This window comes from Dasypus novemcinctus, chromosome 2, assembly GCF_030445035.2.
Source record: "Dasypus novemcinctus isolate mDasNov1 chromosome 2, mDasNov1.1.hap2, whole genome shotgun sequence".
Taxonomy (NCBI): Eukaryota; Metazoa; Chordata; class Mammalia; order Cingulata; family Dasypodidae; genus Dasypus; species Dasypus novemcinctus.
Window position 1 is genome coordinate 138,367,255 of NC_080674.1, and position 27,683 is coordinate 138,394,937.

The following is a 27,683-nucleotide window of genomic DNA, read 5'->3' on the forward strand; positions in this document are numbered from 1 at the left end:
ATAAAATTCTTGGTTGGCAATTGTTTCCTTTCAGCATTTTAAGTATTTCATACCAGTGCCTCTTTGCCTCCATGGTTTCTGATGAGAAATCAGCATTTCATCCTTTCTTTTTTCCCACTCTAATCCATATTGTATTCCTGGGACTGGCAATGTCCACTCCACCTCTAAGCACTTCATCTTATTGGGATTCCCTTGTATGTAGCTCATTGCTTTTCTCTTGCAGCATTCAGAACACTTTCCTTGTTCTTGGCATTGGACAATTGGGATACTATGCTTTTGGGCATAGTTCTTGGGAGTTTATCTTGTTTGGGGTTCATAGGGATTCTCAAATGTGCATATTTATGTCTTTTGTTAAATTTGGAAAGTTTTCTGCCATTGTTTGACTATTCCTTCTGCCCTTCTTTCTTCCCCTTTTGGGATTCCCATATTACATATATGGTATGCTTGATGGTGTCCAAAGTCTCTTAAACTCTGCTTTTTAAAATTCTTTTTTCTTTTGACTCCTCAGTTGGAGTCATTTCAATTTTCTTGTCCTCAAGATCCTTTCTTCTGCCAGCTCCAAGCTGATGCTACAACCTTCTAGGGAACTATTTCAGTTATTGTGGTCAACTCCAGCATTTGATTCCTATATTGTTTATTCACTGCCTTCCTCATATCCTTTAGTTCTTTCTCCATGTTTTCCTTTATCTCCTTGAGCACACTGAGGATCTTAAAAAAAAAAGAGCTTTGTGCAGTATGTCCAAAGTCTGGTCCTCTCTGTTGATAGTTTCTATATTATTATCTTGGTCCTGTGGATAGGCCCCATTTCTTATTTCTTTGTCTTGTAACCTTTTGTTGTACACTGCACATTTTAATATTTTAAAGTGTTTACTCAGGGGATTAGTCCCTGAACTGTGTGTTCCTTAACTCTATATCCAAGTGCTATGACCGATTTTGAGTGCCAGGAGCTAATCAAAACAAACCAAAGCAACAAGCACCTTTTACAGTATTTGCAAATTGGCTCTGCTTTGGCTGATGATCTCCTTCACAGTTTAGCCTTCCAATCAAGATTAACCTGAGGCTAGTGTGCCCACTAGACTTCAGAATCTCATAACAGCTGATTCAGACAGTGCCTGCCAGTTCAATAGTTATTTTGGTAGAAGGACTCACTCCTAGATTTGTGAAGACAATTTCCTAGTTCAGTCTTTCAGACTTCCTCCTGTCAGATTTGTACCGACATACAGATACCCCAGTATGTGCAGGGCTCTCTGGAACACAGCCAGAGACTCAATGGTAGCGCAGGCTGGCTGCATGCCGTTTTTTTTTTTTAAAGATTTATTTTATTTTTCTCCTCTCCCTCCCCGCCAAGTTGTCTGTTCTGTCCATTTGCTGCGTGTTCTTTGTCTGCTTCTGTTGTTGTCAGAGGCACGGGAACCTGTGTCTTTTTTTTTGTTGTTGCCATTTTGCTGCATCAGCTCTCCGTGTGTGCGGCACCATTCCTGGGCAGGCTGCACTTTCTTTCGTGCTGGGTGGCTCTCCTTACAGGGTGCACTCCTTGCGCGTGGGGCTCCCCTATGCGTGGCAGGGCACTCCTTGTGCGCATCAGCACTGCGTATGGGCCAGTTCCACATGGGTCGAGAAGGTCCAGGGTTTGAACCGCGGACCTCCCATGTGGGAGACGGACGCCCTAACCACTGGGCCAAGTCTGCTTCCCTGCATCCCCTGTTAAAGATAGGTTGGGGAGGGGGTAGTAAGGGCACAAAGAGCTTCTTCTGTGGCTTTTGAAGCTGCATTTTCTTGATTCAGCACTCATCCAGTTACTGCTGCCCTTTAACTGTTTTTTCTGTAATTTGAGGAAAGATACTGTCTTTAAGATCCTCTGCTCTTTTGCTTGAGCAGACAATGGCTGCTGTCAGCATTGGCCCTCAGTGATCTGAAGTACCTGATCTAAAGCAGTGATCAGCAATCAGACAACACATCCCTGGAGTTTGGAGGGCTGGGTCTTTATATCCCATCCTGGCACCACCAAGTTGTACCAGGCACTCAGGCTGCAATCCCCATTGCTGCCTGCTGTGAGATTGGGGGACGGTGGATGGTAGCTGCTACAGGGAGGGTAATATTCGCTGATGTTTACTGCAATTTATCAGCCTCTTCCTTCATCAATTCCTTGGTTGCTGCAGTGTGCCACTAGACTTCAGAATCTCATAATAGCTGATTCAGACAGCGCCTGCCAGTTCAATAGTTATTTTGGTAGAAGGATTCACTCCTAGAGCTTCCCACTTGCCCATCTTCCCATAATTCTCTCCCCTATAACTATTTTTACTTCAATTATCTAGATCCTCATTATTTATTTTTCTGTCTGCTTGTTCTATCATTTCTTGGGAGTTATATATATGGACTTTTGCTTTTGGTCGAAATGCAGCTCTTGGCACTTTACCCTCCTGCTAAGCCAACTAAAAAACTGGACAAAATATATAAAAGAGTGGCACTTAAGACACTGGACATCAGACAATGAAAGGCAGTAATCTTCTAGAGACAAGAAACAAATGAGGTGAGTCCTATTGCTGCCCAAGATTACCACCTGGAGGAAACTCTCAGGCTGTAACACAAAGAACGAAACCCGAGCAGAGCCCAAGGGTCTCCCTGAGTTCAAGATTTGGGAGCTGGGAATCTTAAAGTGGCTAGATTTCAACCTTTCACAAACTTTTTCAGAAAAAAGGTATAGAGGAAACAATTCCCAGCTCATTCCATGAGGTCAATTTATTTAATCTTAATAGCAAAACCTGACAGTATTACAAGAAAGAAAAACTACAGACCATCTCTCTTGAACAGAGACACAGAAATACTAAACAAAATATTGAAAAATGAATCCAGAGATATATAAAAAAAGATAACACATGATGAAGTGGGGTTTATCCAGACATGCATTTTGGGTGGTGGTGAATAACCAGAAATCTGCCAAATTAACTCAGTACATCAATAGATAAAAGAAAGATCATTTAATCATCTCAAAAGATTAAAAAAAGCATTTGATGAACTTCAAATCTCTTGGAAAACTACAAATAAAAGGGAAATTCCTTTAACTCATAAAGAGTATCTACAAAAGTCCTACAGCAATCATCATGCTCAATGGTGAAATACTGAAAACCTAAGCCCTGAGATAAGGAACAAAGAACGGTATTGTGTTCTCACTACTTTTATTTAACAATTTACTGGAGATTCTGCCAGTGCAACAAGACAGGAAAAAGAAATAAAATGCATAATAACTGGAAATAAATGTGTCATTTTTAGCAGATGATATGATTATGTGGAAAAATTGAAAGAATCCAAAAACTATTAGAATTAATAAGTGTATTGAATAAAGTTGCTGGATACAGGGTAAATATAATAATCAACTGAATTACAAGATTCTAGCAACAGATAAATGGAGAAAAAAGATCTATAGATACTTCACAAAAGACAGTATCCAAATGGACAGTATTTGAAAAGATGCTTGGCATATCAGTCATTATGATATGAAATTTAAGCCACGTTAAGACACGAATACATATGCACCAGAATGTAAACCACAGTAAGACACCAATACATATGCACAAGAATGTCTGAAATGAGAAAAATGAAAAATATCAATTTTGGGCAAACTTGTAAAACAACTGATGGTGGGAGAACAAATAATACAATCATTCTGGAAAGCTGTTTAGGCATGGTCTATTAAAGCTGAACATTTGCAAACTCTTTTGACTTAGCAATTCTGCTCCTAGGAATACCCAACAAAAATGAGTACACATATTAACCAAAAGACATATACAAGACTATTCACAGTAGCTCAATTTGTAATAGTTCTAAACTGGAAACTAGCAGTGGGATACCCATTAACAGTAGAAGGGATATACTGTACTGTATTCACTTAATGGAAGACTATAAAATAATGAACTAAAACTACATGCAACACCATGGATAAACATGTCAAAAAATTGAATGAAAGGAGCCAGACACGAAAGTATACAGTGATTTCATTTATATAAAGTACAAACACAGAAAAACTAATCTATGCAGTTACCTTTGGAGTAAGGGGGTTAGTGAACTGGAAGGGAGCATAAAAGGATCATCTGGGATGCTCATGTTGTTCCTTGATTTTGTTATGAAGCTTGTTCACTTACGATACACGTGCATATATATCATACATACAGAATGCATATATGTTATACTTTAAAACTGATAATGCGAATGTGTCTCCTGTTTTCTCATGTTCCTGAATGAAGGCTGTAGAGACATATGTGGTAGATTTTTCTGCAGAACATGCCTTTCTTTACCCTATTGTTGGACAGAGCTAGGAAATCTGAGTATCCCATTCCCCAGCCAATCCCAGGATGAACCAAACCAGGCAAATCAGATTTCTTCCTGGGTTGCTACTGCTCAAGCATCCAGAGTGATTCTCTCTTACCTGGAGATTGTAAGCTGTGAGAACGGTATACTGGAAGCTGCTTGCAGTCATCTTCCCTGGGATAATGAAGGAATGAATATGGACAGGTTGAGAGATGACACAAGGTAGGGTGAAGTGTGGTGAAGTTGTCCCGACATCTTTGGAATCTTTGGGTCTAGCTGCACCTCAAGCTATCTCTGGAGTCTGGAGCTGGCTATTCAAGGATTGAGTCGTCAGCAGGCAGGCAGAACACACAGCAGTGCTTTTTAGTCCTCCCATCTTCCCTTTACTAGCCAAAGAAGGGGGTCCCACATTCACAGAAATATGACACTGGTTCCTAGGAATTCATGAACTGCCTCCATTATAGACTTTCACATTTGCTCCAGCAGCCAATGTGAAGGGAGGAGTAGCAGCTGCCGAGAAAGGCAACTCTGTGGCTCTTTGGTGGGGCATTGGTTTCATGTGCTCCCTGGTTAGCAGCATTCTATTTCTTTTCTTTTCTTTTCTTTTTTGAGTTAGGCTAGTTATTTATTAAGGTAGGGAGGGAGGAGAAACGGGAGAAAATAACAGATCACGGGCCCCAGGTAGAGAGGAAGAGGCTGAAAAGTGATAAAGCTGGCTTATTCACAGACTACAATTTCCCATTATAGATTATAAATGCCCAAGTTTTACTTGTATGTTGATCCATGTGGGGGAGAAGGCAGCCAGAATCGGGGCCCAAGGGGGAGAAAGTGAATTCAGGTTCTGCGCCTGCTTTTTGAACAGCATTCTATTTCAATGTCTTTCTCTGTTCAAGCTCTGATAGTTAGATGTTGATAAAACCAACACAAATATGATTTTAGGGACTTGTCTTCAGAAATTCCTTTAAGGTGCAAAAGTCAATCCACTCTCCCTGCATAGGGAGGAGAGAGGGCACAGAAAAGGACAGACCTTAAGAGTAGGCCACATCCAGGGAGACTGCAGGAGCACCAGAGTTACACTTAACTTTTTTGCCTGCAGTGGTCTTCGAAGGCTGCCTAGTGAGTAGATGCTAGAGGATGGTGGCTTCACAGTGAGGTTGAGGAAATATTGTGGGCTTATAATCACTCATCCCCACATCTTTTAGACACTTGGAAAAATAATAGGCTGAATAGACTGTTGTAGAAGTGGTTTCTGGCCTACTCAGTCCCTTTCTTATCCTTGTTTAGCAAATGCTTTTTGGTGGCAGGTGAGTTGGGGGAGGTGGTTATCTGAGGTATGCTAATGGACTACAACATCCCTTAACTGTAGGGGCAGGGTCACCAACATCAGGCAAAATAGTAACTTGTTCTATTACCTTCCTAGGGATGCTGTAACAAACTGAGTGGCTTGAAACAACAGAAACTTTATCTCTCACAGTTCAGGAGGCCACAAATCCAAAATCAAGGTGTTGACAGGGCTGCACGCTCTGGCTTCTGGTGGCTGTCACCATTCCTTGGCTAGTGGCTGCACCTCTCCTTGGCCCATCTTCACATCACCTTCTCCTCTGTTACCTCTCTGCCTTTCTCTTATAAGGATAATTGTGATTAGATTTAGAATCCACTTGGATAATCCAAAGTAATCTCAAGATCCTTAACTCAAATTATATCTGCAAAAAGCTTTTCTTCAAATAAAGTAATACCTGCAAATTTCAGGGATTAGGACTTGACACCTTTGGGTGGCCATCACTCAATCACTAGTGTAAATATAAAGACATGAACTAGCGACAGTATGGGTTTGACCTGGTTAACACCCAGTGAGTATGTTGGGAGGCGATGAACGATGAATTGGGAGGAAGTAGAAATCTTAGCTATAATGGGAGTAACATTCTCTGGATATAGAAGGGAGACTGGGAGTTTGGAAAGGAGTACTAAAGCAGAATTTCCTTCTTTTTTGGCCAGGGCTCTGAAATCTCACCCCATAAAAGAAATGGTTGTATTTATACATATCTCCCATAGGAGGACAAAACAGGCACCCTGTGGTAGACCCAGCTGTATCCCCATTCAATATACATTCTTTCCTTTTTCACTGAAAAGAATTCCAATTTTGTTCGGGGCATCAACTGCTCAGCTAAAAAGCTTAATTTCTCAAATTTCCTTGCAGCTAGTGGTCATTTAACACTGTTCTGACCAATGGGATATAAGGAATACACAAGTGGGGCTTCTGGAAAAGCTACTGTCTTGCTAATAAAAGGGACACATGTTAGCACCTTTCCCTCTAAGCTCTTTTCTTTCCTGCCAGGAACATTGAGGTGATGCTTGGACGTGTGAAGTCAGCACTGTGGAGTCACTGTATGAGCCCCAGAGTCTGCCAGTGGACTTTTTGTCTGGGGCTCAGACCACTGTCTTTTGGTTTACAATCAAACAGAATGTTTTTTTAAACCTAGAGAACAGCTACATGTTTCACAGACTTCAAATAGTCAACAACAACTGGACCACTCCAATTTGCTGGAGACTGTTAAATAAAAAGCATCTGCACCAACATGGGTCCCAGACTGGCTTTCATAGATGATTGGATATTATTTCACCCGCCCAACACACTCGAATCAAGTGCAGAGCTTCATGTAGAGTCTTTATTGATTCCACCAATGTATTAGTAGATAAGATAATAATAAATGATACTTTTACATTCTCTTAACCAAAAAATATAACAAATATTTACACTCAGTAAAAATACAAAAAGCATACAGAGGCACTGTCTTTCTAAAAGACATAAGTTTAAGAGGTATCAAAAAATAGGAGACAAACATTGCTTGTTACAGGATACTTTACACTCACTGAATTGTGCAGTATAATTGCTATTGATTATTACAACTGTGTATTTTTGCTTTTGTCTTTTGCTGATCAGCTCACGTTTTGAATTTTTAGATCAAGTTCAACTGCGTTTTTTGTATCAAAAATAAAGAAGCCTTCGGCAGCAAGTGTACTTCAGTCGTTTGAGTGCCTGCTTCTCATGTATGAGGTCTTGGGTTCAATACCCAATTATCTCCTTTAAAAAAAAAAAAAAGGAGCCTTAAAAAGCCCAACTGGGGTTCAAGTTTAAAGGCGAAAATGTACTATGACACTTTTCTGAAGACTTATCCCTCTTTTCTAACCTTTAAGGTAATGCTAAAGGGATACATCTACTTTAACACATTTTTTTTTTTTTGGAAATGTAAACATATTAAATAATGAACATTGTTTTGACTATACAAGGAAACTTTTCCTCTTTCTCTTTTTGTAGGGAAGAGGACATTTTATAAAAATTTAGGCTTGTTCTTGGAAATCTCTATTATTACTGCCACATTCCAACCTGGGAGAGATTCTCAATCTGATGCTGCAAAGACAAGGCTGTGACTTAGCACCTTCATGAAAATCTATTAAAGGTTTTTCCCTACCCAAAGATCATACTGAAAGCAATCATTTGGAGGAAATAAGAATCTACTACAATAAACTTTTATGGAAGAATGCATGGGATTTACTATTTCTCCAAATCTTTCATTATAAAAAGGTTGTTTTGTTGAAAATTATTTGGCAAAAGTTTGTATTGAGTGCTTACTGATTCAACAGTCCTGGCAGATTTCAGAGTTGTGAAGTGATGAGAAGGTATTAGTCTCTCCATTAATGTCACAAATTTATTAAAAAGACTAATACTACCAAAAAACCAAAAAAACAAACGGGTATTTGGAGTTGGAGTTGAGTACAGGTCAGGGGTTCTCTTGTTCTAGTCATATGACAAACTAAGAGAAGGAAGGAATGCATCCTAAATTAAAATAATATAAAAATCAAAACCTCATAATTTTTTAAAGGAATACATACATCTCAAACTACAAAGCATTTGGGTTTAGTTTCTGATCAATATGATCAGTTGATCCAAACACACACAGTTAAAGCTAGATAAAACAAAGGCAGCTTCAAGGTGCAAGTTCAAAACCACAGGCCTCAACTCTCTGTGCAAGATATTCTTTACTCCATGAAGGACAAAAATGGGTATAATTACAGCTTCTGATTGATTTGAAAGACCTGCTAAATAAACAGATACTGTGCAAACAGCACATTTTTCTGAAATAATGGATATAAAATGGTGAGGATACTCAAATTTGATAAAAAGGCGGTTACAGCAAAAAAATCTTTCACTTTGTTATGCTATGGACATGAAAACAACATTGTATAATCAGTGAAAGAAAAAAATGTTTTACTTTCAGTTAAAAGACAAAGCTTTGTGATCAGAGGACAATTGCTTATAGGTCAAACTGCTACAGTTTAACCTTCAAATCAGGATTTATGATCCATGCTGCTTTCCTTTTCAATGGACTAAGAAAGCATGGAGCCACCTACCTTCATTCTAACATACTTGGGTTAATTTCTAAGGTTTAAGTTTCTGATTGATGTTACATTTTTCCTAAAATGAAGTGACAATCAGTTGGATGGAAAAGATGAATTATTACCATTTACCACTGGAACTCATTTACAATATTAAAATGAACAAGATAGGTGGGGCATAAGGAGAGGGAAAGAGAGAGCTAGGGAAAAAAGATCTCTTAAAAAGGAAGTGATGAACCAACTAAATCCTTTATGGCCACATATGGACAACCACTCAGAAGTAAACCCACTTTGACTTTAAGTTGATCTGGTAGTGCATATAAATGGCTTTGCCTTTTTTTTTGGTAGTCACAGAAGTTTATTAAAACCCTCCTTGCCTTTACACTAAAAATCCACAAAAAATAACTTTAAAATTAAAATCTAGAAAACATATTTTATTTGTAAAAATGTGAAAAAATCTAGCCTATCCAGTAAATAGGCACTGAAATTTCAATTAAATACTTAATTTAAGAGATCCATGCCCAATAGGCCATTAGGTATGTCCTCAGGGACTAAACTGAGAATTAAAAGCCAATCATTTCTATTATTCTAGTTCCTTTTTTCTTTAACAGCAAGTTCCCCCTACTATATGGCTTGGTGGGCAGTTGAAAGTGGCAGGTTTACTAAGGTTGGACATTAGCCTAGTACTGAGACAGAGCACTTTATGAAACAAAGCTCATCTTCATGATTATCATACCTCACTGCAATTTACACTTTCTTTGAAAAAAGAACTCCATATGTAAGTTTGAAAAATTTTACTTTCAGGTTTCTATAGAGTAGAAGAGTACTCTAGAACTCATTCTATATTTCATTGATTTATACTTCTAATTACAATTAGTTGAAGCATGATACTTACTTCACATAGAATTTGCATAAATGCCATTTAACATCAAAATTTCAATCTTTGGAAATTAGGGTTCCTACCCACTCCAATTACACCCCCACTCCCTTTCCCCAAAGGGCTGACAAGAAACCCATGGCAGCTTCATTTTGCCTTCTAAACTTTGACTAGGAGATGGAAGTATTTTTCCCCATAAGACCTCAACTTCAAAAGGTTTCCTATTCCACTCAAACTGAGACCCTACATTACATTGGTGCAATATATCTAGTCACAGGTTATCATCTCTGAAAACAGATTTGTTTGGTCAGTCCAGAGGGAGTTTGATGGCCTCAAATGTATACATTACCTAACCAGAGCTCTCAAAAACAAACAAAACCACAAAAAAAGGAAAAAAAAAGGAAAAAAAATAAGTTACTTTTCAAATACAAAGAATATCCTTAGTATTGGCAGACATTTTGAAGTTGTCCATTAGCTCTAGCTCTTTAGCATGGAAATAAGAATAATACCACTATCTTAAAAATAACTTGGTAAAGTAAAATCTACAGTGATATGCATCAGGATGATTCTGAGTTTGAATTTCTTCCACTAACTGTGGTCCCAAGGCAGGTCTGATGTGCAAAGTAGACAGTGAAAACCTGGCACAGTGGAGGAACCTCTATGCATCTGCAGGGATTAAATGAAAAGGAAGCATAACTCAGGTCTATCTCATTGCTCAGAGTACAAGCAATGTAACCTCTGGGTTAGTAGTAGCAGCGAGCTCTTTGTTGGCAATGGCCTGCAGAATCATGAGGTGGTTGTGGCCATTCCCCCAAGATTTTCAGTGGTCTTCAAATGGGTCATCCAATGGCTAGACTGCTGAAACCTGTTCATCCTCTGAAAATAATAAAAACAGGGTTAACTGGTAAGTCAGCATATTAAAGAAGATTAAGTAAAAATCTAGTTAAGTTTAAAAAAATTAGTCAATTTCAACAAAGAAGTCATATCAAATATCCCATCAAGGCTCAGATTTTGTTATAATACTAATATTCTCTGATCACACTGAAGACTGGCAATTAAACTGAGATTTCATAACTGGTTTTTAATCACTTTCTATTCCATTGTTTAAGAACATCCTTCTTTTAAGAAAAAATAAACCATTTTCAAACTATTGCTTCCCATCTGGAAAAAAGTCAGTCAAGAGTTTTATTAATAAGAGAAACTATTTCACATTTTTCAATATAGTTTCAAGTTTCCATTGCATTAATGTAAAACACAACTCTGGTAATGTCAAATGCTTCTTTCCAAAATTGTTCCATTAGACTGAGCTGCTTTCTATCACAGATAAAAATACTACATTTGAGCCAGAAGAAAGGCACTGGAAACACAGAAACAAATACCTTGCCTTCTCCATTTGGAAAATATACCCCCATTTTTAGAGATTTCTCTTTTTTTTAAACAGATTTCTAAGGCATTTAAAGAAAACATTACTGATTATCATAAAATACCAGAAAATATCATTTAGTTCAAGACTTGGTTAATATGCTCAGCAATTCATTTAAGAGTCAGTAAGGTAGTTAGTCAACATACCATCTGCTTCGCTATCTGCATCAGTCACATCTGCTAGTTTAAGATGGGATGGCTGCAAATTACGCCTTTGAGGCTGAGTTACAATCTTCGATGGAACACAGGCCACGGGGTTGCTATTGAGAGAAGCTGGTAGAAGTCTAGGGAGGCTGTTTTGCATCATCTTTGACCTCTGCACTGCCACGCTATAATCTGGAGGTTTTAGGTGCGGGTGGGGTCCTTCCTTTAGGTCCGCTAAAGAAATCCCCATGTATCCTGGAGGAGTGGGAGGAGGCTCCCTATACCTATCCTCCTTCTTAGGTGAGGTGACACAGTACACTGGCATGAAAAATAAGCAGTGGAAATGTTAATGAAAAATATAAGAAATGAAAATAAAACAAAACAAAAACAAAACCACCAAGACATACTACAATGACAAAATAGAACTCAAAAACATAAAATGAACAAACTTGAATACAATGAAAGGAGATTAAAAACATTTTTAAAAAGCTTACTGAACTTAACATTTAAACCTGCTTTTTAAAAAGTGCATATTGATAAAGGGTTACATTAAGTTTTATAAACATTAAACAGAATGAGCAAGGTGAAGGAGATAACACTGATGACAAGCTTCTTCTGCAGTTAAGCTCATAGAAGTGCCTATAAACTCCTAAAGCAACACCACTCTAAAAATGACTGAGTCAAAAACATTAAAGTATACTCTAACAATCTATGCTCTGTTGATTTGGAGGGTTTGCATGGATAACATTTGGGCCATCTGTTTAAAGGCTGAGACATGAAGCACTGTTTTTTGGTATTCCTGGGGGGACTGTTGTTTTCAATCTTGTCATGTTAACAAACTTCGACTTTCCTGGTGTTATACATGAACTAATTATTTCAAGGATCTTCCTTCTAACTCTGTTTTGTGATTAAGTGAAAAAGAGAAAAACAAAGTTTTAGGAAATTCATCTTAAATTAAGTTTCCCTGATTTTCAGTGGACATTATAAATAAGGGTGACTTTAAATCCTTTCTCCCCCTAACTTTGTAAACCCTGGGAGTAAAGCAAAACTTCAAAAACCATCAGAAACAGGTCACAAAAAGAAGAAGCTCCATGAAAATAAGACCAATCCACAGGACCCAGAGGATAAATGACTATATACAAGCAGAATAAATGAAAAAGGGCCATTAAATGAAAAAATATTAACTCTTCCTAGGGGATTCGGTTTGTTCATACAGAAAACTCTACAACTCTACCAAGCAGAATTTGCACGTAGTACCAAGGTCACGAAGGATTTCCATTCATATAGGTGGAGGGTTGGGAGGAGGGGTTGTTAAGAGAAGTAAAACAAGAATGAAGACCGTTAAGTGATTTGCCCAGAGTCACTCAGAAATCAAAGAAATTAAAAGATTATCTTTTTTCCCCAAATAGACAAGGGTTAAATTTTATATCCTTGTATATACATGCTTATATATCCCTAAAGAAAGGGCCTAAAAGGCTTTAATAAGAAACCCTTGGGAAAAGTTAGTGAGCTAAAAACCAAATCTGTAATGCAATTTGACAAGTAACTGTAAAATCAATTTTCCTTTCACATTTTTGTAATTACATGTGTCATCACAAATATGGTCTAGAATTATGAACTGATCAGGATAATATTCATTTACTGTACAGTCATTCCACAAAAATAGAAAAACAGATGCTGTTATCTATATGTATTTCTCTCATTCAGGGAAGAAATGAAGAGAGCAAAATACTAAAAGAATGCACCAGGGAAACTGCATATTGGTTAGAATGCAATGTACAAATAGGAGGTGGCACACCCATGACCAGCACTAGGAGGGTACATCAAAAATGTTTTGAATTTCCTTGTCGTATTTTCTCTTACTTGTATTACCTAAATGAATTATCTAATTAATTTGGCAGTTTCTCAAAAAGTTAAACATAGTATCATATGAATCAGCAATTCCACTTCTAGGTATATATTCAAAAGAATTAAAAACAGGAATTCACAAATTATTTCAAAATAAAAAGCTAAAAAACAAAACCAAAACAAAAATCAGGAACGCAGAGAGATTCCTGTACACCAATATTGAGAGCAGCATTATTCACAATAGTGAAAAGGTGGAAATAATCTTTGTTCATAAACAGATGAATAAACAAAATTATACACACACAAAATTACAGACGATATCATTCAGTTGTGAAAAGGAATGAAGTTCTGATACATGCTACAATATGGATGAACCTTGAAATCATTGTTAAGTAATAGCCAATTCAATGTTTCTATCATGTATATGTATGCATAGCAACTATGGCCCCATTTATGAGGTGACAGGAAAGAGTCCCTATATTACTACTGCACAGTAATGGAATAGTATTCCCTCAGCTTAACCAAAAAGATCTCAAAACAACACAAAACAAGACAAACAAACCTATTCCCATAATTAACAGTCACTTCATTTTAGGAGGTTTGAGTACCCGTTCCAAAGCCATTGAGGAATCATGAACTTTTTGTTCATGAAATAATTTGTGGATGGAAATAATGTATTTATAGAGGGAAGAGAGAGAGGATGGAGCCAGAGAAGGGGTTTCTGCACCAACAAAATCGTGGGCCAAGATATGCCAAAGCTGTCTTTTCACCACTTAACTCTAAATGCCAAAGATATGACAAAGGACATAAAACTTACCAATCAAGCCCTTTTCTGTACTTGAAGTGACAGTTTTATAAGTTGGGTCAGTGCTATCCTTGGGGTCCAAGCCTTCAGATGTCTCCACTGGGGTGTTTTCCAATATTCTCCGTTTAACTGTTGCATAGTTTGGTTCATATGTGTCAGAGAGAGAAGTAGATGAGGCCCAACTCTGTCTCAGTTGCTTAGTTTCTAGGCTTCCTTTACACAGACCACAAGTTCTAGAGCAGCCTTTAGGACAGGAGTAAGGCTGACAATCACTAGGTTCAACTTCAGCAATTGGGCCATCCAAATGGGTATGTCGAAAAGAGTTAAAAAAATCCCAGCTTTTTGGGTTTGGAAGGCTTTGGAAATTGTCATGGGAACTGCTTGAGCAAGAAGTCCAACTTCCACGACCACTGTCGGCTGCTTCTATAATGATATGCTCATGAGAAATCTCTTCATTGCTCATGGAAGATGAGACAGCTAAACCCTTGATAAGAGATGGCTTCGAGAGTGTCCACCTAAAATTGGACATAACATACAGTTAAAAGTAACTTACTGGTTTACTGGAAGAGCTTTCTTCTCTTTGCAAGAACTACAATAAACTATAGAACACGTATCACAAGAATTCATGCCAGAACATGTGAAAACAATGACACTATAATCAATCATCACTAAACTCCTTACTGGCATGAATGTTAGAGCTAAGCTAGAAACATGCTGAAGAAGCAAGGTTTCCTCAGAATTTTTCTTGAATTAATTTTAAGTGAAAATGCAAAGATAAGCCTTGAAATTAATAAAACTAAGTATACATTTATATTCTTGGGAAGTCAGCATAATACTGGTCTCCATGCTTACAAAATTAAGAATTCCCGTGTAAGAACCATATTTTCTTTTTCCATGGATCTCTGAGGTGAGCCTTGGCACAGTGCCAAATAAAGAGCAACTTCCCCTAACTACCAACAAAATGAATCCTATCATTTATCGCATTATAAACTAGGGTTTGTGGGCGAAATCTAGTGAACAGCTTGTTTTGGTATAGTCTAGAGCAAATAAAGATTTTTTACAGTTTAAAAGGCTTTAAACCAAACCAAACCAAACCAAAAAAAAAAAAAAAAAAAGCCAAACAGACTGTATGCAGCCTGAAAAATCTAAAATATTACTATGATTTATAGTATAAAGCAGGGCTACGCAAACTATGGCCCACAAGCCAAATCTAGCCCCCTACCTGTTTTTGTAAATAAAGTTTTAATGGAACAAAATTCATGCCCATTTATTTACATATTGTCTCTGGTTGCTCTGGCACAAACAACAGCAGGGTTGAGTAGTTACAATAGAGACTGTATGGTCTACAAAGTCTAAACTATTTACCTTTTAATGACTTAGAAAATTTTGCTGACCCCTAGTAGAGATACAGCTTAGACCTTTACAAATATGATAACAATATTTTACATTGTTTTTCATCTGAAAATATGTGGATTTAGTAATATCAGTTTAGAATCAACTTACTCAATGCTTTTTCAGAGATTTCCATTTTACTTAATTGTAAATAGAAATTTAGAGTTTTTTTTGTAAATTATCTTTTGCAACTTGATTCTTACTCTCAAATTTTACTTTCAGAGAATAAGGATGTTAAGGACTGACCTTACTCTCCCAAACATCCATAAAATGCATGACACTGGGTATATTTTCATTACTCTTAAGCTTTCTGAACAATCTCTGACTTAACAGCCAGAATTTTAAGAACCACCTCTCCCATATTAGTAGTGGCTGCATTTTTAGTCCTTACTGATTGAAAAGATACATAACGATAGAAAGCTATTCTGAATTCAGCAACACTTTAAAAATGAGCACCCATACATCTTTGAAAATGGTACCATTTTGTATATTCAATATAGAGAACAAATGCTTGATCCTTATATTCTTTTATGGATCCCTTTGCAACTAATCCACAGGAAATCTGAAGTCAAGTTGTGGAACACTGCTTGCAGTATCCACTTGGCTTTTATGATATGAAAACTAAGGATGTTTACCCATGGCCAAGTTGACTGTGGTCTGCTCCTAGCCCTGAAGGGTGATGCTCTGTCTTTTCCAAAGCCCCAGTGGATTCAGAGACCACCAGAGTCTGGGAGGGACACCGCTCATCCTGCAGAGCTGCAGACATGGAGTCAACAGAACAATTGCTCACAATGCTGGACCGCGAAGAAATCTCGCTATGACTTGAGTCAGACAAGTTGTCAGATTTAGCTGATGGTAAAAGTGTATAACCTGAATGAAAGAAGAACACTGATCAAAATACAAAGCAAGGAAACAGTTTGGGGAGGGGAGAGGTCAGGGAGAGGGCAAAGAAAAACATAAAAAAAAAAAAAAAAGACAAAGTGAGGAGCAATCTGTTTCCATTTATATAGATGCAATGGTGCCAATTTTTTTTTAAACTAAGATTCCCATACATTCACCCACCTACCCATATCACATCAACTCAGCTCTAAATTCAAGAAACAGAAAGTCAAAATCCAGTATTACTAATAAAACTCGCTAAAGGTATACATGCCCAAAGCTCTGACACAGCTACAAGCATTTACTAAAACAAGAAAGTATTAAATACATTATAAAATGTTAAAAGTTGAGATTTTATGAGTTTTTCAACTTCTTTTTAATCACATGCCTCTTCCTTTGATAAACATTAATATTTCATACCCTAACCTGAGAGTCCAAAACACTACACCTTCAAGTAGGGGTAGGTGATATAAATTTCCTTTTGTATTCTTTGGAATGAAAGGATGGAGATGGAGTAAGGTGGAAGGATCTGAAAACAAATCTGCAGCATGACAGTTGGAAATATCAGTAAGAAGAACCTCAGACTTGGGTATGTTACTTGAATTTATAGGCCTCAGCATCTTCACATACAAACTGAGGAAGACAACTAAGATTCAAGGTCCTTCTCTGCAGTAAGGATCTTACAATTTACTCACACACAACTCATTAGACATTAAAGAAAAAAACCTGCTGTACAATAATTTTATCAAGTAGATTCATTAACTGCTTTAAAGAAAAAAAATCAAGACCCAGAGAATAGGTGTTTATCCTTGGCTTGGGGCCAGGAACGGGACAAGTAAAGCCAGTCTCCTGTCTCCTATCCCAGTTCTCTGAACTTGGGATCATTGCCATTTCTCAGCCCTTCCTGAACTGATGGGTCAATTTTCAAGGGGACCAAAAAAATTGAATATGGTAAATACATACATAAAAAAAATTCTTTCTCAAAACGAAAAATCACTGCTTTTATCCTAGGACTAACAGACTTGCTTTATTGTTTTGAAAATAATTTCATCCCTATGTCTGTAACAATTATAATTCTCCAATATAATAAATTCTAAGAATCACCTGGGAAGTTTATTAATATACATGTTCCTGGGCCCATTCTGTCAATTCAAATTTACAAGGTCTGGGGTGGGACACAATAATTACATATTGAACAAGTTTCTCATAAGACTTTTGAGTCTATTAGACTAGCTCTTCCTCCCCAGATCAGATATATGTGAAAAGGAAATGACATAAAAAGTAGATCATAGGTCAGATCACTATTGAGGGTTTTATGTGAAAGTAAACACTGGTTCCTAGAAAGGCTTCTATACTTATTTCACAAAGACCCAGGTGCTACCAGTAGGAAATCAAGCCAACTACAAAAAACAAGAGAATAAAGTTTACTCACTCAGTACATTAGCAAAACAACATTTGTACAAATAAGGTACTTTAAATCAATATTACTTTGTTGCTAGAGGATCTCTTCTACTTAACACTAATCAAAAAATGCTCATAAATAGTATTTTAGTAAGTTATCTGCCTAAGCCTTCTTTGACAAATGACTTATAAGCTATATTTACATTAAAAACTGAAAACAAATTTAACACTAAAATAAGGAACTTGGTCAGAGTGTCTTTCTCCTTTTAGACTTGAATCTCGTATAGAAGCAGTTTAAAGCGTTACTGTTGCCTCGGCTATTGGAATTGAAGACGTGACTCCCTTTCTCATCTTTGATGTTGCTTCCAACATCCTGTACTTTCTCACAGCTTTCTGTAGCTTGATTGTGATCTGCGTCCTCTTTTTTGCTGTTGACTAGTCTCTCCCTTGAAAGAGTTCTTTCCCTAAATCTTCTAAACGGGGATGTCATTCTTTTCCTGGCTGTGTTCTCACAACTTGTCCTGTCTCTAGTCTCCTCAGTGGCCTTCTCGGTCCTGTCTGTTCTTTTGGCTGTGCTCCTGGTAATCTGGAGGATTTTCTTTTGCAAGTAAACCCCACCTATTCCGGGGCAGCTCTGGCCACTGATCTTGGTGCTGGACTCACGGGGAGGGGCTGAGGAAGACCCTGAGAGGCGCAGCAGGACACTGTGATCAGATATGATACTGCCAACTGGAAAGAGAGACGCAAAAACCCTGACATGGTCAATTAATTCTTTCCAGTTAATCACAATTAGCCTCGTTTATATAACATTTTACTATTAACAATTTCCAATATCTTAATAATATCTGAAAAACTGAAATCTAGTAACATTGTTTAATGCACGGAGAGTCTACAATATAGCATAATACAAAACAAGCTATAGATAAAAACTTTTAAAAGCAAGCCAGCCTGGTAAAATCATAAGGAAAAATATAACAAGCATATCAGGCAACCAGAATTATGTCTCAAATGTAACTATGTATATCTAGAATTTTCAGACAGAATACTAAGAAAAAGCATAAAACCCAAACAGGTCATATAAGTAGTGTATGTAACAGAGGTGTTTTTAAAGCACAATTTCTGATTGTGTTACAGTTCCAAAGCACTGGGGAAGACAGACTTAAGGCCTCTTGACTTCTCACTTTTTTAAAAGTTCTTATTTAAGGAAGCGGATTTGGCTCAATGGATAGCGCGTCCGCCTACCACATGGGAGATCCAGGGTTCAAACCCAGGACTTTCTGATCCGTGTGATGAGCTGGCCCATGTGCAGTGCTGATGCGTGTAAAGAGTGCCCTGCCATGCAGGGGTGTCCCCCGCGTAGGGGAGCTCCACATGCAAGGATGGCATCCCGTAAGGAGAGCCGCCCAGTGTGAAAGAAAGTGCAGCCTGCCCAGGAGTGCACCGCACACACAGAGAGATGATGCAGCAAGATGATGCAACAAAAAGAGATAGATTCTTGATGCTGCTGACAAGAATACAAGTGGACACAGAAGAACACACAGCAAATGTACAGAGAGCAGACACCTGGGGTGAGGGGAGAGGAGAGAAGGTGAGAGGAAAAGTTCAAGTTTTCCTTGTGAAAAACATAAAGACAGACCTATTAATTGTTAGGAAAGCAGTGAACTAAAGCCAAAGTTCAGCAAGAATCAGTAATAGAGACTAATAATGTATTCTTAGTGTAATGGCATTTTCTTTCAATCAGTTTCCTGGCAAAACCTGTCTATATAATATTTATATATAATATTTGGTTGGAGTTTTTCAGAATATATGTAAGAACAATTAGAAACAGTTTTGAACGAGAATTTCTACAGGTTTCTAAGGATTCCAAACATCATGATGTGACAGACTCAGCCATCTGTGAAAATCATGGTCAAATGACCACACAATTGTTGTCATCATCAATTTTTGACACAATAAAGACTTCTCTATTCCAGTGGTGATAATGGATTTTCTGTTGAGAATAAGAACAGAGGGGGAATTCCTATCTCTAATACCTCTTCCCACAAGTCACCTTCAGGCGTAACTTCCCAGTTTAGATCCAGGTAACTTCCTGGTTAAAGAATTGTCTATAATGGGGCCTCTGAAAGCCTCCAAAAGAGGTGGAGAGTATACAGGTATTCTTGGAAGAGCATTAAAAGTACACAAGCACTGTTTGTTTGGGTCATCCATTTGACTAGAGGAACTAGTCCTACTTCTGCTACTTGAATTCTAAGGGGTACTCTGGATAAGACTCTAGAGATGTCAAGGAAAGGAAACAGGTCTGTGTGCCTCATGAAACTGTGAAAGAATTATAAAAGCACCAGAAACCTTTAGGGAGGTACTGGGGATTGAACCAAGGACCTCGTTCATGCAAAGCAGGTGCTCAATCAGTGAGCCACATCCACTCCCCAGTAAGAGTTGTCTGTTTGGTTTCGGGGAGGTACCTAGACCCTGTACATGGGAAGCAGACGCTCCGCCACTTGAGCTACATCAGCTCCCCTATATATTGTGATTTTTATATATTCTATTTGGTTTTGATCAAGCTTTTTTCAGTAAAATCTGAGTGAAAATTCCAGCCAGTCTCAGCTGTGCAGAGTGGGAAAAGGGCAAGTGAGTAATGGAGCTATGTTGCAATGGGATGGTAGCAGGGGAGAAGTGACATTCATTTATTAAACACTTACCACTTAGTAGGCATTCTAAATATCTCATTTAATCTTTACAAAAGGCTCCTAAAATGGGTGGACTTCTGTCCCACCTTTAGACAGGAAACCTAAACTTATAAATAAACTACCTGTAGTAACAGAACTAATGGGGACAGAGCCAGGACTTCAAACTCAGGTCTGTTATTACTGCATCACACAGGCAAAAATAAGAAAGAGCCTTCAAGGGTGAGATGAAAGCACATAGGAGCTGAGGAAAGCTCTGGAAGCTTCTCCTTCCTGCTAAAATTTATAAGCTTATCTTCCCTCTGACCATATACTATTCTGTGCTGTTATATTTAAAGATGTCTGGACAAAGGAGCCTTGTTCAAATACTCCAATATTTGCAAATATTGGAAATTCCAATGACAACATCTGCACAGAACAAAATAACAGTGAATTCTACCTTCATTCTTATCTATGCTTGTCCTCTGTCAAAGGAATTAAGGACCACACTTTGAATACCGGAGTCCTAGCTATGTGATGCATAATACCTGGAAAACATCTGAATAATTCAATCTAAAACACCAAAGTTTGAACAGTAAGTATCTGGAGTTACACTTTTCTTAATGCTTTGCATTAATGCCACAGAGTGAAAAGCAAAATATGTACCAAAAATATATTTGGTATTACCATGAACTAGCTTGAACTGTTGTTTTACCTTTGCGAGGGGAACCTTGAGGAGATGCAGGAGGACTAGAATGTAAGGACGATGTCACAGAAATAGTGTCTTCCGTATGTTTCTTACCACTGATTTCTTCTGTAATTCCTAAAACTTTTTGAGGTATACCTGTACCTAAAAAAACCCCAAATCAGCAAATAAGCATCTTTTCACCATTACACTCTTGACAAATTATTATCCAAATTATTAAATAACTAAAGCCATGATGCACAAAGGCTAGTGTAGTCACTTCTAATGTATACATGACAAATGGGGACTAAATGTCTAGGTAATGGCACACAGAGATTCTCACCTCTAGGTTATTTGCTTAAATTCAGCTGGTCAGCACTGATCATGTTATAACAATACTTTTTTGTTTGTTTTGTGGCTTAAGGAACATCATTTTATCAGTTTTAGTACAGTGCCCCACACCCCAAAATTGACATGCTAGTTTGAAGTCTCAAAGGCAAAGACATAGAATCAAACTCTTCTCTCCCCTCTAGAGGTGGCCTCTCCAAGCCAGGGTGAGGTATGTGGTGGGCAGTGTGGGGATGCTGACACTGTCACTACCTGTGGTGAGTATGTTCTGTGGGTATACAGAAGAGGCTGTAGGGTTGTCACTCCAGCCCTTTTCAACAGCACTAAATTCACACTACAGGAGAAATGTAACAACAGAAAGAATCATGAATTTATAGAGCCCACTGGAAATATTTTTGCAAAGTCCTATCGAATCCCTTGTCCAACAGCTGATCCTGTTGAGTGTAAGTCAAAGCTTTGCAACAGTTTCAAAACAGTGACATTTTCCCATGTCTTTTATAAAAAAATGTTAAAGAGCAATTGACATTGTTCTTGACCAGTAAAATAAGCACAATTCTGATGAGGATTTGGGGGAGTAAAACAAGCAACCCTTTGAGAGTAACAAAGTTTAAATCACAGGGTACTCACACTATCCTTAATTAAATGCCATTTTAATGTAAACATATTTATTATATAAATGACAACCATTTTACAAGAGAGAAGAAGGCAGTAAAATATCACCTATCTTATAGGGTTATTAAGAAGACCAAATGAATTTTAAATGAATTAATAAATACACACACCCTTTATATATGTATATTTATGTGATGCTCTTAAAACTGCCTGGCACTCAGTAGGTGCTCTCTAATTGTAAGCTATTATCATTATTGTCTCTGTATGTAGCCTTGCACCGAGAGGCAGCTTACATCTCCTTGTAGACACCACCTGTTTTCCCTGGCCTCAAGCAACTTCCCTCGGCCCTTTGCCCAATTACCTCCTTCCAGATCAAACTTTAAGAACCTGCTTAGGTGTATCTCCAGAATGCCTTCTAAAAAGCCCTATCTTACCTCTCTTGGGCTAAAAGCTCCTCCTCCTTTGTTCTTTTATATGCTCTCTCTCTATCCCAGGAAAAATAGCAAGCACATTATACTGAAGTTCTCTGCGTGTCTGCATCTACCAGGTTAAACATCTGGCAAAGGAGGGTCATTTCTTATTCAACTTTGTACCTCAAAACAAAATAAAATTATACCGTGTATAATGCAAGGGAGCTAAATACTAATGCTAGGAACCAAATCTAATGTAGTTTCTCACCTGAAAACTCAAATAGTGATACTGTTCAAACAAGAAAAGTTATATGGATAATGCCCATATGGCCTAACGAGGGGGAAAAGAGAGTTTACTAAAAATATATACCGTTCTTTCCTCCTAACTAGGTTTTTGGAAGTGGTCATCAATGAGTAATCAACATACACTTATTTTTAGAATAAGCGGCTCCATTCTCGGTTTTCCTAAGTTGCATTTGTATTTGATATTTGATAAATGCTCCCTTAGCTTTTGAATGTGATAAGCCCTTAGTACCTAAGATGCACTACTCCAAGTTTTCTGTTGATATATTGATATAGATTTCAGCATTATAGGAATTCCAATGCCAGCATTTTAAAAATGTATGTCATAATCAAACACCTAAAGGCAAAATGAATTTGATTTATGAAATGATGATTACATTACACAAACTGCAACAGTTGATGAAAGCATTTATATCTGTAAATATTTTTCATTCTAACTCCCCTGGGAATTTCATTTAAATGAATGTAATACTAACTGTGACTACTCACTCAAAGCGGAAGGGTCTTTGGCTTGGCCCTTCTTCCGGATGGGGTGCAAATTAACAGCTGGCACTTGAAGCACCTGGCTTACTCTGTGGGGCTGATGCAAATAGGCTTTGGCTGTTTGGCCTGCTGACCTCAGAGGCACTGGAGACATTTCTGATGATTTGGCTGATCTTTTCTCACTTATATTCTTGGTCACTAATAGGAAAGAGTAAGAAATAGATAATCCTGCATTTAAAAAAAATTTACTTCATTATTAACACATTGATGCTATTTATTATAACACATTGCTATATGTTTATTATACACACACACACATTTTTTTTGGAGATACTGGGGATTGAACCTGGGACCTTGTACATGGGAAGCAGGCACTCTACCACTGAGCTACATATGTTCCCCTATTCATATTTTTAAAAAAATTAATTTATTGAAGTATATCACTCATACATAAACATACATAAATAATAAGTGTATAATAATAGTTGCGAACTTACAAACATATATAACATCATAGAGGACTATCATAACTCACCCTGGCACCAATAACTTGCATTGTTGTTAACTAATTATTAAAGAGCACTATCAAAATATTACTAACCAAAGTATTTTTCTCCCGACCAACCCTATTATTATTGTCTTTATATCATTTATATATGAACATAGGTAAACACTTAAGTGTATAGTAAAAGTTGTGAACTTACAAAGCAAACATGCAGAACATCATACAAGGGTCCCATACATCAACCCTCCACCAACACCTTGCATTGTCATGAGACGTTTGTTACAAATTTTGAAATAATATTGTCAAAACCTTACTACTAATCATAGACCTTATCTAACAATTGGTGAGATTTTCCCCCAACCCATACTATTATTACTTTTTAAAAATATTTTTTATGACAGAAGTTGTAAACTTATAAAACAATCATGCACGTGGGCAGAATTTCCAAACACCACCACTCCATCAGCACACCACACTAAGGTGGAACATTTGCTACAGATAAGATAATACCATCTTATAGTTACCATGTCCATAGTGTACATTTGGCTCACTATTTCCATACTGCCTCAGCATCAACACATTACATTACATCTTTCTCATAGACGCAAAAATATTCTATTATTGCTACTAATCACAATCCATAGGTCACTTCAGCTGTATTTTTCCTATGCTTCTCCACATTCCCAACACCCTGCAGTAGTGATATACAATTGCTCTAGCTCACAAAGGACACTCTTGCATCTGTATCATCAAACAAAATTCTCATCCACCTCTTGGTTTATGGTGCTATTCATTTCCTAGATTATTCCCTAGCATTCTGTCAATTAGCATTTACATACCTAGACTAACATTTTCAGTCATATCCCCATTTATAAACTAGCTGTTACTCACTGTGTGTTACCATCCACTCTATACATTTCCACATTTTTAGGGTAAAGCTATTTAAAACTTCTACATACATTCAACATCAGTAGTCCACTCAAGTCATCCTCTTATCTCCTTTAAGAATCCACCACTTACCACCAGGTCTTGAAGATATTTTCCTACAATTTCTTCTAGAAGTTTTATGGTTCTTGCTTTTATTTTTAGTTTTTTGATCCTTTTAAGTTAGTTTTTTGGATAAGGTGTGAGAGAGGGGTCTTTCCTTCTTTTGGCTATGGATATCCAATTCTTTCCGCACCATTTGTTGAATGGATTGTTCTGCCCGAGCTGTGTGAGTTTGACAGGCTAGTCAAAAATCACTTAACCATACATGTGAGGGTCTGTTTCTGAACCATATATTTAGTTCTATTGGTCTATTGTGTCTGTCTTTAGGCCAGTATCATGCTGTTTTTACCGCTATGGCTACATAATACGATTTAAAGTCTGGAGATTCAGGTTTGCTTTTCCTTTTTATGATGTTTCTGACTATTCAGGATCCCTTCCCTTTCCAAATAAATTTGGTGATTATGTTTTCAATTTTTTCTTTAATGCTAGTGGAATTTTTATCAGGATTGCACTGAATCTGTATATCAATTTGAATAGAATTGAAATCTTAATGATATTTAGCCTTCCAATCCATGAGCATGGAATGTTCTTCCAGTTATTTAGGCCTTTTTTGATTTCCTTTAACACTGAGTTGCAGTTTTCTGAATACAAGTGCTTTACATTGTTGGTTAAGTTTATTCCTGATTATTTGAGTTTTATCTGTCATATTTTATTTTCACGACTCTTTTGACACTTTTAGTTACTTTTATTGATATAATCTTCATTTCTAGACTCTTCCAGGATTCTCTCTCCTGTCTTTTCTTTTCAGGCTCTAGCATTTCCTTTAGTATTTCCTGAAAATGTGGTTTCTTGCTTAGAAATTCTCTCAGTTTCTGTTTATCTGTGAATATTCTAATCTCACCCTCATTTTTGAAAGACATTCTTGCTGGCTGGAAGTTTCTCTCTTGTAGTATCTTAAATATATCAGACCACTGTGTTCTTGCCTCTATGGTTTCTGGTGAGAAATGAGCACTTAATCTTATTGGATATCCCTTATATGTTATGCATTGCTTTTCTCTTGCTGCTCTCAGAATTCTGTGTCTTTGTCATGTAACATTCTGATGAGTTATGTATCTCAGAGTTGGTCTATTCGGATTTTTTTTTTTTTTTAAGATTTATTTATTTATTTAATTTCCCCCCCTCCCCTGGTTGTCTGTTCTTGGTGTCTATTTGCTGCGTCTTGTTTCTTTGTCAGCTTCTGTTGTCGTCAGCGGCATGGGAAGTGTGGGCTGCACCATTCCTAGGCAGGCTGCTCTTTCTTTTCACGCTGGGCGGCTTTCCCCACAGGTGCACTCCTTGCGCATGGGGCTCCCCCACGCGGGGGACACCCTTGCGTGGCACGGCACTCCTTGCGCGCATCAGCACTGCGTATGGCCAGCTCCACACGGGTCAAGGAGGCCCGGGGTTTGAACCGCGGACCTCCCATATGGTAGACGGACGCCCTAACCACTGGGCCAAAGTCCGTTTCCCTATTCGGATTTTTTTGGATGGGAGTACATTATACTTCTTGGACATGGATATCTCGGTCCTTCAACAGGGTTGGGAAATTTACTACCAGAATTTCTTCAAATATTTCTTCTGCCCCTTTTCCCTTCTCTTCTTTTGGGACACTCATGGCACATATGTCTGCATGCCTTCTGCTGTCAATTAGTTCCCTGAGACCTTGTTCAATTTTTTCCATTCTTTTCTTAATCTGCTCTTTTGTATGTTCACTTTCAGACCATTTCTTCAACCTCACCAATCCTTTCTTCTGCCTCCTCCAATCTGCTATTTTGTGATTCCAATGTTTTTCACAATTTCATTTATTGCACCTTTCATTCCCATAAGATTTGCTATTTTCTACGTATGCATTCAAATTCTTCTTTGTGCTCATCCAGTGTCTTCTTAATATCCTTAATCTCTTTAGCCATCTCACTGAATTTATTAAGGAGATTTGTTTGAACATCTATGATTAGTTGTCTCAACTCCTTTATGTCATCTAGAGGCTTATCTTGTTCCTTATATTGGGTCATAGCTTCCTATTTCTTGGTGTGAATTATAATTTTTTGTTGGTGTCTTGGCATCTGGCTTAGTAGAGTATTTATTCTGGATGCAGTTGTTCTCTTTAGTTTAGGGCTTCCTACCCTTTCTCCCTTGCTGGTTGTGTAGTAGGAGCCAAGCATGTAGTTGGTGGTGTAAACTGTGGAGGTTCAAGCTGCCCTCCTTGCGCCAGGGACCGATGAAGCTTCTTCCAACTTTCTCCTTTGCCAGGCGTAGGGACAGTCACAGCTGTGTGGAATATTCCAAGTTGTGCAGGCCTAGACTGTAGTTGTCCAGAGAGAATGATGAAGCTTCACACCCCTTTCTATCCTTCCTGGGGCAGGGATGAAGCTGCAGGTGTAGGCAGCATTCTGTGCAGTGTGGGTCCAAGATGACTGCAGTTGCCCTGATAGTCTTCCGATTTTCTTTCTGTGCCAGCTAAAGTTATCTGCAGTTACTTGCATAGGCTGGTGCAGTGCCTGCCAGCCTCCTCCCTGCTAGAGGTGGGACTGAAGCCTAGGCTAGGGCTGCAGGCTGATCTGGGTGAAAGAAACTGGTTCCTACAGTTACTGTGATTTTTAGTCAGCCTGGCTTCCCCTCAGGCTGGGTGTGGAGTCAGTGGTAGCCACAGGCCTCTTCCCGAGTTGAGCTGATTCACATTCCAGCTGTTTCCAGGGTTATATCTTAGCCAGCCAGTCTACCAATCAATAGCTGAAATCAGCAGCCAACGGTCTCCTCCTCCCCTGTTTTTAGGAAATGGAGCTTCCAATTCCAGCCACAGAATAACTCCTGGGGTGACTTATGCCACCAGAGTAGGATAATCAGAAGGCCTCTGCAACTTGGATGGTAATTTCCTGGAGAGGCTGGCGTAGGTCCCTGCAGCTTCCTCCCTGCTGGAGGTGGCACTGGGACCTAGGCTAGAGCTGCAATCTGACCTGGATGGAAAGAAGCCAGTGCCCACCAGCTCTGTGATTTTCAGTCTGTCCCACTTGCCCTCATGCCAGGTTTGGCGTTAAGATGGCGGCTCCCGGCCTCTGTCTGGCTTGGACTGGCTCAAACTTTAGCTATTCGCAGGATTATACTTCAGCCGACTGAATTTACTCATCAGTAGCTGAAACTGGTGCCCAACTGTCTCTTTATCCCCCGTTTTTGGGAAGTGGA

The 27,683-nt window shown here is 38.2% G+C and overlaps 1 protein-coding gene across 7 annotated transcripts in view; it reads right to left on the reverse strand.

Annotated features, from left to right (window-relative positions):
• Positions 1–6,957: 6,957 nt before the first annotated feature.
• The window catches only part of RAPGEF6 (Rap guanine nucleotide exchange factor 6), a 273,773-nt gene continuing 253,047 nt past the window's right edge, over positions 6,958–27,683 (reverse strand). For 4 of the 7 annotated variants that reach the window (XM_058278054.2, XM_058278050.2, XM_058278087.1 and 1 more), the window contains 5 exons: positions 22,979–23,170; positions 20,847–20,981; positions 15,824–16,058; positions 13,809–14,311; positions 6,958–10,453 (listed from right to left, as the gene is read on the reverse strand). In XM_058278054.2, the coding sequence (XP_058134037.1) occupies positions 10,428–10,453; positions 13,809–14,311; positions 15,824–16,058; positions 20,847–20,981; positions 22,979–23,170 (1,091 nt within the window). In that variant the 3' untranslated portion in view covers positions 6,958–10,427. Of the gene's footprint in view, positions 10,454–11,146; positions 11,462–13,808; positions 14,312–15,823; positions 16,059–20,846; positions 20,982–22,978; positions 23,171–27,683 lie in introns of all 7 variants that reach the window. The other 3 variants (XM_058278041.2, XM_058278030.2, XM_058278062.2) reach the window with 1 other exon arrangement.